This window comes from Bufo gargarizans, chromosome 6, assembly GCF_014858855.1.
Source record: "Bufo gargarizans isolate SCDJY-AF-19 chromosome 6, ASM1485885v1, whole genome shotgun sequence".
NCBI lineage: Eukaryota > Metazoa > Chordata > Amphibia > Anura > Bufonidae > Bufo > Bufo gargarizans.
Window position 1 is genome coordinate 141,346,122 of NC_058085.1, and position 12,368 is coordinate 141,358,489.

General features: G+C 44.1%; 1 protein-coding gene across 1 annotated transcript in view; it reads right to left on the bottom strand.

The window, feature by feature from the left end:
• SMARCD2 (SWI/SNF related, matrix associated, actin dependent regulator of chromatin, subfamily d, member 2) overlaps window positions 1-6,771 on the bottom strand; it is a 67,165-nt gene extending 60,394 nt beyond the window's left edge. Inside the window, exon 1 of the mRNA XM_044297541.1 lies at window positions 6,056-6,771. Coding sequence (XP_044153476.1) covers window positions 6,056-6,115 — 60 coding nt within the window. The 5' untranslated portion in view covers window positions 6,116-6,771. The remainder of the gene's footprint in view (window positions 1-6,055) is intronic.
• Window positions 6,772-12,368: the final 5,597 nt, after the last annotated feature.

Here is a 12,368-nt window from a genome sequence, read left to right on the forward strand (position 1 = left end):
TAAAACGCGGCCCTGAGGGGGCATAGCTGATCACCCAGGTCCTGCTCCCGGGACCACCAACATACTATCGAGGGAAGCTGGGAATGTTTTAGATGGCGGCGATCGGAAGGAATGACAATCAGTGTAGTACATGAATGGATGGAGTCCACCAGAAAAAAGCCACCAAGCCAAAAAGTGACTTTGTTTTGTGGCTCAGGGGAGGATCCCTCTCTACGATGTCCATATAACCTAATAGGGCACATGGACAGAGCTTTTCTACATGAAATAACCCCTTTAAAGAGGACCTTTCATGTTTTTTATTTATTCTAGATAAATACCTTTACTGATGCTGCCCTCTTTTTTTTAAAAAAATACTGCTCGTATGGGAGAAGGTGAGCTTTTTTTTTTTCTCCCTGGCTGTGACGCTCTCCGCTGTGATTGGATCGCGGCACAGCCAGGGAGAAGGAGATGCCCATTGAGAAACCCTGGATTCTCCTCCCTGTTCCGATGCTCCGTATTAACATACTGAGCGGGAAAACTACAGGGGGGCACAGCGGAGCGCAGGAGCGGTATTTGAAAAAAAACAGGCAGGGTGGCAACATAAGCAGGGGCTACCCCGCAAGTAAAGGTATTTATCTAGAATAAATCAAATCCATGAAAGGTTCTCTTTAAATCAACAAAATAATTGAATTCCTCGGTAGTATCCTTCAATAACTTGGCAGGCACAGTCCAAAACTGTAAAAAGTGAAACAATAGAATTCTTTTCTCTGGCAGCATTATTGCATTGTTGTAACTTGCAAAACTGACTTCCTTGATGAGCTTTCTTTCACATTTGAACGCTTTTACGAGCTTTTTCAAAGAAAAATCAAGATCACTTTCTACTTGACCCCCTCCTCCTCTCTTTCGCCTAAAGTGCCTAGAAGTGACTCCACATCAGTTTAGACAAGTTGAGGCACAGCAGTCAAACAAAGGCCCAGTCAGTACCACTGCTTAGCGTTCAAATAAATGAGCCGCCTTCTTGCTTTTGGCTTGCTGGGTAATCCTGCTTCAAAGTGTACATGTCCCATCCTGATACCCCCATTCCCACCATACCAAGACAGTTGCTTTATGCACCCGTAAGTATCCCGTGCGGGTGCAATGCGAACGCATTGAGTCCGTACAGAATCCGGACCCATTCATTTCAATGGGGCTGTGTACATGTGCGTTGGTTTTCACGCATCGCTTGTGCACTGTGTGAAAATCACAGCATGTTCTTTATTCAGTGATTTTCACGCAACGCTGGCCACATAGAAGTGCATGGAGCTGCGTGAAAATCGCATTCGCAAGCAAGTGCAGATGCAATGCGTTTTTCACGGATGGTTGCTAAGAGATGTTGTTTGTAAACATTCCGTTTTTTTATCACGCGCGTGCAAAATGCATTAAATCGCATTGCACCCGCACAATAAAAACCGAACAACTGAACACGATCGCAGACAAAACTGAATGACTTTGCGAAATCGCGCATTTTTCACTGAACGCTTTCGCAACGCATCTGGACCTAATCCGCACACGCTCGCCTGCAAGGGGCCTTAAACTAGGAACAATGGTGGTCATTTACTAAGAGATTCCCCCCTACGCTGCCATAAGATTAGGATAATTTGTGACGAGGCGTGTGCATCTACAGCAGTCTCTGGCTGGAGTAGTTTTTCGCCAACAGTTACTCCTGTAAGTTTGCCGGGGCCAGGGCCCTGGCTTGGCTAGCCCTCCCCCCTCCCAGTTCCGCCCAACTTTCGAAAGCAGTGTAAAACCGGCCATACAACTAAATATTGTCCCTCAGCCAGTCAATAAAGGGACTTGAGACTTTTAGTTTTACCATTGAATAGAAATATAAAGATAAATGACTCCCAATGCCTTGTAGGATTAGCTCAGTAGATACCCCTAGTCATTAGGCGAGCTCTACTAGATAATTGGGGTCATTTATCAAAGACTGTTTTTTTTTTACGCTGATCTTTGGTAGCCCCTGTGCTGCCGGAAGTGCAGATCTCATTATAAATTAGGTGCACCTCCTGCTGTCCGTGCACTTGGAGTGAAAACTACGCCATCCTCTGACTGGAGTGGTTTTCACTCTTCTGTTGCTGTGGCTAATGTCTTCGGTCATCACCACACGCCTCCGACTCCCAAGTGGTGAGGGCGGTGTAAAAACAGCCATGCGAGAAAAATGGGATCCTGCAAACTTCTGCAGAGGCTCCGCTGCTACCAATAAATCTCTACATGTAAGCCACAGCACATTAAAAAAATCATGCTTTCCTCGGGGAAGGTATGATTTTGCTAAAACTGACACCAATGACTGTTTTTATACCATAAATAATGTTGGACCACCAAAGACTAAGGTCGTGTGACAGCTGTAGCCGTTAAGTTCGGGACTAGCGGGGATCCCACAGAAAGGAATGGTATCGCCACTCCAGTCATAAGAAATCCTACAATGTTGGATTTTTTATTAGCGGCGCGGCGATCCCATTAATTTCTATGGGATCACCACTGCTTAGCGATCCTGGCCGCAACCAGCGTCGCCATGTAGCCCTTGCCTTGCACAAGGCTGTCTAGTCCTGTCATTCAAAGGGGGGGGGGGGGAAGAGTGTACGAAGCACCGAGTGGTGTAGGTGTAGCAGTCCTCCAAGAGCTATGTCGGCTTTTCTGTGCTCAAACTGCCTAATTCACATAAAAATTTAGGTTAACATATCTCCACAGCAGTGGAAGCTAAAAAGAAAAGAAAGGTATCGTTTTAATGAGCAGGGTCAACTCCACCAGGCCTGGTTTAATAGGGTTGATCATGCTGGCAGAGAGTTATTTTTATTGGTTTAGAAATAATTGGGGAATTTTAGAGTAGGGTGTAATTGGAGTTTGACCGTACACACCACTAATGATAATTAAGTGTTATGTTAAAGAGGCCCTTTCATGTTTTTTTTTTTTTATTCTAGATAAATACCTTTACTTGTAGGGTAGGGAGAAGCTGAGCAGTTTTTTCTTCCTGGCTGTGACGCTCTCCACTGTGGATCGCGGCACAGCCAGGGAGAAGGAGACGCCCATTGAGAAACCCTGGCGTCTCCTCCTCCCTGTTCCGATGCTCAGTATTAACATACTGAGTGGGAAAACTACAGGGGGGCACAGTGGAGCGTAGGAGAGATATTAAAAAAAAAAACAGGCAGGGTGGAAGAATCAGCGCAAGTAAAGTTATTTATCTAGAATTTGGTTTGATAATTTGTACAAAAAAATAAAATATATGCAGTTGAGCATGGTGCGATTGTGGGGTGGCCACCTTTATTTAAGGGTGTTATGGCCTGATTAATGTAAAAATTTAAAATCAGACATTATATAGTACATGACAGGGTTAGAACCAGCCGTCTACCTCATATGGATCAAGAGATCTCCCCAATTATTGCAACAATTGCTCTGCTAGGTTCCCTTCAGGCTGGCAGCTCAGGGAGCGTGTCCCTTCTCCGGCGGTACTGTATATAATTTCTGCTGCAGCTTTCTCTATGCAACGGTTACAGCTTTTAACAGGAAATCTGGCTGGGCAGTTGAAAGATGAAACTGAGCATGTGCGACCACCTCTGTAACTGGACATGCACATTACTATACAGATTAAACACCGGAGGGCGCCATTATTCTGAATGAAGTAAAAGGAACATCTCACATTTTTGTAACAGAAAGTAAATTTAAAAAGTAACTACCGGTAGTTTTTTATGCTGACCTATATTAAAATAGCATTTAATGGTAGCACAAACCCTTTAAGGGATTTTTTTACAGTTCCCAGGGATATGAAAAATTAGCAGCTTCAACCCATATCCATCTCATACCTCTGGGTGGGTGAGTATAGATCTTCTTAATTGTGCTCTTTCCTTTTAAAAATCCATATTTTGATGTAAAGAGGTTTTTATTTTTTGCTTTCATAAAGGAAACAATGCGCATAGTGCTGTATTTTTCTAATCGGATCTGTCAACGTGTCAATAATTATGCATCGTTTGTCTGGTGAGATTTCACATTGGATGGTGTCCGTTGTTTCTGCTCTGGAAGTGCCGGATAGGAAACATAACTGACCTGAACTGAGCAGAACAGACGCCATAGACTACAATGGAGTCCGTTTAGTTTCTGTTCAGAATCCTATTTTTTTACTGGAGAAAAAGAGCAGGACTTTTGTGTCCAGTCTTTTTGACCATATCTGTAATGGGGGCCTGCAACGGGTCTTCAACGCAGACGTGAAAGAACCTTAGGGCCCATTCACACGACCATTCGGATGCGGACTCATTCATTTCAGTGGGGCCGCCCAAGACGCGGACAGAGACCTCCGTTACGCGGACCTGCAAAAAAGATAGTACATGTCCTATTCTTGTCCATTTTTACTGACAAGAATAAACATTTCTATCATGGAGAAGGATGTTCTAATCTGCAAAATGTGCAAGGCACACGGCCAGTATCCGTGTTTTATGGCTCCGCAGTTTGCAGTCGGATACGGTCGTGTGAACAAGCCCTTAATGTTGTAATTAGAGATGAACGAATTTCATATTTTGAAATTCGTTCACACTTCGTTTGGTGGTAAAAGGTGAATTGCATTATGGATTCCGTTACCACGGACTATAACGCAATTCTATGACTGAATGCATAACGGAATGCCTCTAAAGGGAGTCCTCCCCTGCATAACGGATACCGGACGGATCCGTTATGCAGCCCATAGACTTGTATTATGACCGAATGAATAACAGAATGCCTCTAAAGGCATTTAGTTATGCATTCCGTCATAGAATTGCATTATGGCCCGTGGTAACGGAATCCATAACGCAATTCACCTATTACCACCAAACAAAGTGTGAACGAATATTATAAGCGGAAATTCGCTCCTCTCTAGTTATAATGGAAAGTACCAAGTAGTTACAGTATTGAGGAAACGGCGACAACGTTCTTTACACCTAAGGCTGGGTTCACACTTGAGCGTTGCGCAAACGTGCGTTTTACGCATTTTTATGCGCGTTTTTGTAATAGTAATTGCGCGTTTGACGCGCGTTTGACGCGCGTTTGTGTGATTCACTACAGTGTCCTATGGCCACAAACGCCCCAAAAGTCGCTCATGTACTTTTTGGAGCGTCGGGCGTTTTACAGCGCGATCGTACGCTCTGTAAAACGCCCAAGTGTGAACCATTCCCATAGGGAATCATTGGTTTCTCCTTGTTGAGCGTTTTACAGCGCGTAGGAACGCGCTGTAAAACGCTCAGGTGTGAACCCAGCCTAAAGCATGGCAAATGTTCACGTTACAAATGCCTCCTGCACGTGGCAGAGAGCCTGTGTGGTGGCACACAGAGCTTGTATGGGACCTCTGTGCTGCCATACAGTACTCAGCCTGGTGGTTAACTGTATATATGGAGCAAGAAGCAATGCTCCATACATATGGCATCTGATGGAGCACCTTGCATTTATATGGCTGTGCTCATCAGTCACAAGTCTAGCAGTTTTCTATGACCATACAGTAAATGTCGGGTTATCTCACATAAATCCTAATTATCAAAAATATTAACAAAAAAAGTAAAAAAATATAAATAAAAAAAATTGTGTGTATAATATGCACATATATATATATATACACACACACACACACACACACACACACACACACACACATACATGCGCACACATACATACACACCATAAGTTCTGGTTTATATTTGATTATCAGATCCTGGATATGAAGACTTACAATTTGTTAGGAAATTGTGAATCTGTCATTACACTTGGTGCTGTTGTTTTGGATACTAAAACTTATTAAAGAATTGCTACTTATCAAATTTCATATATTCTTGTGGGCGCTATAAAGGTAAATCCACATTAAGTAGATATGGCGGATTACTGGTATTATTGTCATAGGGTCCGGCGACACGGCCAGGTTTCCTGAGGCAGTTTTGGAAGCCAAAATCAGGAGTGGATCATAAAAGGAGAGAAAGTATAAAGGACAGATACCACTTCTCTTTTTTTATTTTATTTACTTCTGGTTTTGGCTTCCAAAACCGCATCAGAAACCTGATCGTGTGAACGTACCCTTATAGGTTACCTGGTAAGGTCCTGGCGGACTCCTGTACATTCCTGGGTTTGGTCCTCGCATCATATTCATTTGGCGTCCAGGTGGGAGAGGCGAACCTCTGGAGGAGGTGAAGTTACAGAGGGACGATGCCCTTCCAGAAGTGCTTCTCAGTGACCCTGTATGTAGTGCAGCTCCTTCAGACTTCAGCTTCTTCCTTTTGTGTAGATAGAAGCTGCGTGTCCTCTATATATAGACTGACGTCTTGTTTTCTTCCTCTTCCTGTATTCTTTCTGCCCCATGCAGCTTGTGCTTTACTCTTGTATATCATCTCCTATGCATACCCTCTTTATTCTATGGCTTTTTGTGCAGCTTGTGACCTGTTTGCTATCTCCAGCAGAGCTCCTCATGTGTCCTCTGAGCTCTCAGGCACCTCCTTTGTACAACTGTTGTGCAATACAGCCTGGGTGTTGCGCTTCCTCCTGTGTGTAACTTTTGTGCTGTGGATCTTCTTTCTAGCTGAGCCTCCTATGGCTTATATCTCCAGTGCACAGCAGCCTCATGTGTATACCTCCCCCACTGTGTCTGGTGCTGCTGTTGGTCTCATAGGAAGTTATTGGAAGGCTTTTCTGTTGGTGTCATCACTTCCAGAGAGCTGTTTTGCAACAAACCTCCCATCTCATCTCTGCCCTCCCTCTTTCACCCTTTTCTTCCTCTTCTTATCTCTGCCCTCCCTTTTAGCTTCTCCTCCTTCTGTCATCTCCTCCCTTTCTATTCTCTTTAATCATTCCCAACCCTCACTCCACCTCTCGCTGTCACTCCTACCCTATATTTGCCTGATTGTTATATGTCACTTGTACAGTCTTCCTTTTACTTCCTTTCCACTTATCTTCTGCCTCCTTCCCAGCTCTGCCCTCCCTCTTACTGGTGTCCTGTCTGTCATCTGGCACTGCTATCTACTCTACGCCCTTTCCCTGCCCTCTCACCCCCTCTAGGTTCCCTCCCCTGTTTTCTGTGCCATGTGCTTTGCAGACTTTGATCTGCTTTTGTCCTCACCTCTTTGCTGCTGGTTTTGATCCTAGAGGCATGCATACTCCCTTTCATGTGCAATTGCATTTGTGTTATTTATTATTTCCCCAATGGTGAAGATTGATCAGTAGCATCGTACAATGTATTTTATACACATTTATAAAAATCTTACACATGGTACAGTAATTTGTAAATTACAAATTTGGTGCAGCTCGCTATACATGATAGGCACTTTTTCACTATGATTTTGCAGAAAACAAATCTGTTGCCCCTTATTAGAAACACCTGACATAAGTGTCTAAACCACCGTTGCACCTGACAAATTATTCAAGTTGTCTGCTCAGATTGCACATTTAGGCTAGGTCTACATGACGACATTTAGTCTATGGTGTCGCACTGCAACATGCTGCGACTGCGACGCAAAAGTCGCACAAAAAATCTATTTGAGATGGATTTTTCTGCGACTGTCGCGTCGCAGTCGCAGCATGTCGCTTGTTGCAGTGCGACACCATAGACTGCCATTATAAAAATTGTCGTCGTGTAGACCTAGTCTTAGGCCTCATGTCGCCGGCCGTGTGTACCACGCATCACGGATACAGACTCATTCACTTGAATGGGTCCGCAATTCCAGAAATGCGAAACTGAGTCACGGAACGGAACACTGGAAGCACTACGGGCTCATGCACACGACTGTAGGCATTTTGCTGTCCGCAAAAAATACGGATAACATCCGTGCGTATTACGTATTTTGCAGATCGGAACAGCTGGCCCATCATAGAACTGTACTATCCTTGTCCGTAAGGCCTCTTGCACACAAACGTTTTTTGTTTTTTTTTCGTTTCCTTTCCGTTTTTGCGGATTTCATTTGCGATCCGTATGCGGAACCATTTATTTCAATTGTTCCGCAAAAAAAAAAAACAATGTACTCCGTACGCATTTCGTTTTTGTATATCCGTTCCGCCGAAAGATATAACTTGTCCTATTATTGCCCGCAAATAACGATCCGTGGCTCCATTCAAGTCAATGGGTCAGCAAAAATACGTAATGCATATGGAACAAATCCGTATGTCATCCGTTTTTTGCGGATCCACGCCCACTTTGCCCATGTGTATACTGTTAAAACACATTACTGTACATTGCATTGAGGAGGACCTTTCACCTGGAAAAACATTGTGAACTAAGTATACTGACATATACAGCGGCACCCAGGGATCTCACTGCACTTACTATTATCCCTGGGCGCCACTCCGTTCTCCCGTTATGCCCTCCGGTATCTTCGCTCAGTAGGTTATAGTAGGCAGAGACTTAGGACTCTTGGTTATAGTAGGCGGAGTCTGCCCTTGTTCTGCTGGGCGTCTCCTCCTCCTAGGCTGTAGCGCTGGCCAATCGCAGCGCAGAGCTCACAGCCTGGGAGGTTTTTTTCTCCCAGGCTGTGAGCTCTGCGATGCGATTGGCCAACGCTACAGCATGGGAGAAGGAGATGTCCAGCAGAACAAGGGCAGTCTCCTCCTCCTATAACCAAGTCCCCGAACATACCGGAGGGCATAACAGGAGAACGGAGCGGCGCCCAGGGATAATAGTAAGTGCAGTGAGATCCCTGGGCGCCGCTGTATATGTCAGGATACTTAGTTCACAATGTTTTTCCAGGTGAAAGGACCTCTTTAATGATTAAAAATGTTATGTTTCTGTTTGCGATCTGCAAACAACGGATCGCTTATGGAAACCATGCAGAGATTTTTTGCGGAACTACAGAACGGGAACAGAAACTGAGTGGAAACGGAAACAGAACCGAAACATAAAACTTAACAACGGATCCATTAAACGGACCGCAAAATACTGAAAAAGCCATACGGTCGTGTGCAAGAGGCCTAATGCGGGCAATAATTCGACATGTTCTATTTTTTTTGCGGAACGTAAATTCGGACATATGGAAACGGAATGCACATGGAGTAACTTTTTTTGCGGACCAATTGAACTGAATAGTTTCGCATAAGGTCCGCAAAAAAAAACCAACGGAACGGACTCTGATTCTGCAGTTTACAGAAATACCCGATATGTGGTGGTAAACTTCTCTATTGGCACATGGCTGTGGTCAGAAGGAAAGGAGCGCCATATGGATTTTGGAGCTAGAATGGTTTTTAGGCACCATTTTGTATTTGAAGATACCCAGGCGTACCCCTCGCAGTGGAAACTCTCAAAGTGACCCCATTTTTGAAACTACAACCTTCAAATAATATATTAAGGGGGTACTGAGCACTTTGACCCCCTAAGCGTTTGACGGAATAAAAAAAAACACTTGGCTGTGAAAATGAAAAGTTTAATTTCTTCCAATAAAATGTTGCTTTAGCCCCTAATTTTTCATTTTTACAAGGGGTAACAGTAGAAAAAGCACCCCATAATTTGTTACCCATTTTCTCCTGAATACGGCAACACTCCATATGTAGTGGTAATCTGCTTGGGGGGGGGGGGGACATGGCAGGATTCAGAATGGAAGGAGCGCCAAATGGCTTTTGCAGCGCAGATTTTGATGGATTGGTTTATGGCCGCCATTGGTTTTTATTTTTTTAAATGATTGTCATTATTTGTGGAATGAGGTGACGTTTTTATTGTTACCATTTTAGGGTACATTAGACTTTTTGATCGCTTTGTATTAGGCCTCTTTCACACTTCAGTGTTTGGTCAGTGATTTCCATCAGTGATTTGTGAGCCAAAACCAGAAGTGGAGCTTTCACAGACATGAGGTAGAAGGGAAAGATCTGCTCCTGTTCTGTGTTTGAGTTGCACCTGGTTTTGGCTCACAAATCACTGATGGAAATCACTGACTAAACACTGAAGTGTGAACGAGGCCTTACACTTTTTGTGAGGCAAGGTGGAAAAAAGGTTGTTAGGTTGTATTTTTACATTTCCTTTTTTTACAGTATTCACCTGAGGGGGCATATAATGTGTTATTTTTATAGAGCAGGTTGTTATGGACACAGCGACACCCAATATGTCTATTAGTTTTATTTTTGTTACGTTTTAGGCCTCATGCACACGACCATTGTGTGCATCCGCGTCTGTTCCGTCATTTTTCACAGTTTAGCGGAGGTCCCATTCATTACTATGGAGCTGTGAAAAAAAACTGATAGTCCTCCGTTTTTTCTCTGCGTCCGTGATCCGTGATTCCAGTCCGTCAAAAAAATATAACCTGTCCTATTTTTGTCAGTGGAAAACGGAGGACGGATCCATTCAAGTCGATGGGTCCGTAAAAAAAACAGATGCACAACTGGTATGTCATCCGTGTCCGCTTTTTTCTACAAGGCTTTGGTGCAATAAAATTATACTTTTCATTAACACAGGAAACACAACTGAAGCTAAATTGGACACGGATCACTGAAGCCAAATCACTGACAGTGAAAAAACACTGTCGTGTGCATGAGGCCTTTCACAGTAAATGCATTTTTGAACAGAAATAAATCTTGTTTTTGTGTTGCCATTTTCTGACTGCCCTATTTTTTTTTATTTTTTAGATGATTGTTTTAGGTAGAGAATCATTTTTTGCGGGATGAGACGACGGTTTGATTGGTACCATTTTGGGGTATATACGCGGATGCGGACCCATTCACTTGAATGGGTCCGCAAAGCCGGAGATGCGGAGCGGTGCAAAACGGAAGCATGGAACGGAACCCTACAGAGTGCTTCTGTGGGGTTCCGTTCCATACTTCCGTTACACAAAAAGATAGAACATGTCCTATCTTTTTGCAGAATGGACAAATGCAGACCCATTCAAGTTGAATGGGTCTGGATTCACCCCGGCGGCCGTACAGAGGTTGCCCATGCATTGGGGACCACAAATTGCGGTCCCCAATGCACGAAACGGCCCACCTACGGCCGTGTAAATGAGCCCTTTTGGGAAAAGAGAGCTTTTTTTTCCCCCAGAACTTTTTGGGGTCTGATCCCCTGTACAAGGCATTCCGTTATGCATTCCGTCATAGAATTGTGTTACGGAATTCATAATGCAATTCTGCTTTTACCACCAAAAGAAGTGTGAACGAATTTCAAAATATGAACTTCGTTCATCTCTAACCCTGGTTTCACACCTAAGCGTTTCGCAAACGCGCGATTTTGTCGCGCGTATTTATGCGCATTTTTTGTAATAGTAAACGCGCGTTTGACGCGCGTTTGGGTGATTGACAGCAGTGTTGTCCAAAGAGTCTATGGCCCAAACGCGCGTCAAACGCGCCAAAAAATGCTCCTGTACTTGTTTGAGCGTCGGGCGTTTTACAGCGCGTTCAAACGCGCTGTAAAACGCGAAAATGTGAACCAGCCCCATAGGGAAGCATTGGTTTTCATGTGTTGCGCGTTTTACAGCGCGTAGGAACGCGCTGTAAAACGCGCAAGTGTGAACGGATGCACATTGGTGTTGGTGTGTCCAAGTCAATTCATACTATCCCGCATGGTAAACTTAATAAAAAAAATTACAGAAAACTATGCCAGTATTGCTGTTATTTTTTTTTTTACCTTATCTCCAAAAAAATGCGAAATGGTACCAATAAAACCTAGCAGTCACATAATTACCTGTCTGCACTCCCACAGCTAGCACAAGCGCGCTTCCACAAATCATCCGAATCATCGCCTTAAAGTGACAGTCACCTCCAGTAAAATACAGCATCTACATTAATTTGTGGCCTCGCTGTGCTCGGCATTTAGTAAGGCTAACTCTATGCCGCCATTGATAGTAAAGAAGGAAATGGATGGTAAAGAAAGAGACTATCCATCTCTTTCTTTACCATCCGTTTCCTTCTTTACTATCAATGGCGGCATAGAGGTAGTTTTACTAAATGCCGAGCGCGGCGAGCGTACAAATTAATGGAGATGACTGTCACTTTAAGAAATCTATACCCTTAAGTCTGCGCACGCGCGGTGTGCGAACTACTCCAGTGGAGGCAGCAGGAATGCTTCGCTGAAGTGCGCTTGCGCAGCGCACCATGTCATTTCCGCTATAGACTTTCGGCAAGCTATAGAAATCTGGCAGAACACCGGCGCCCAGTTCGTGCTGATGTCAGAGATGCTTGCCCTATCTGAATGCAGGGCCAGCGTCCCGTGCTTTCTTTGCGCCCATGCACATGGCTGTAGGCGTTTTTGCAGTCTACAAATTGTGGATCCGCAAAACATGGATACTGGCTGTGTACATTCTGCATTTTGCGGAACGGGGCGGCTGGCCTTTATAGAAAAGTCCTATCCTTGTTCGTAATGTGTTCTGTAATTTTGCGGATGACACAAAATGGATGTGCGGATTTGGACAGCACACAGTGTGCTATCTGCATCTTTTGCGGCC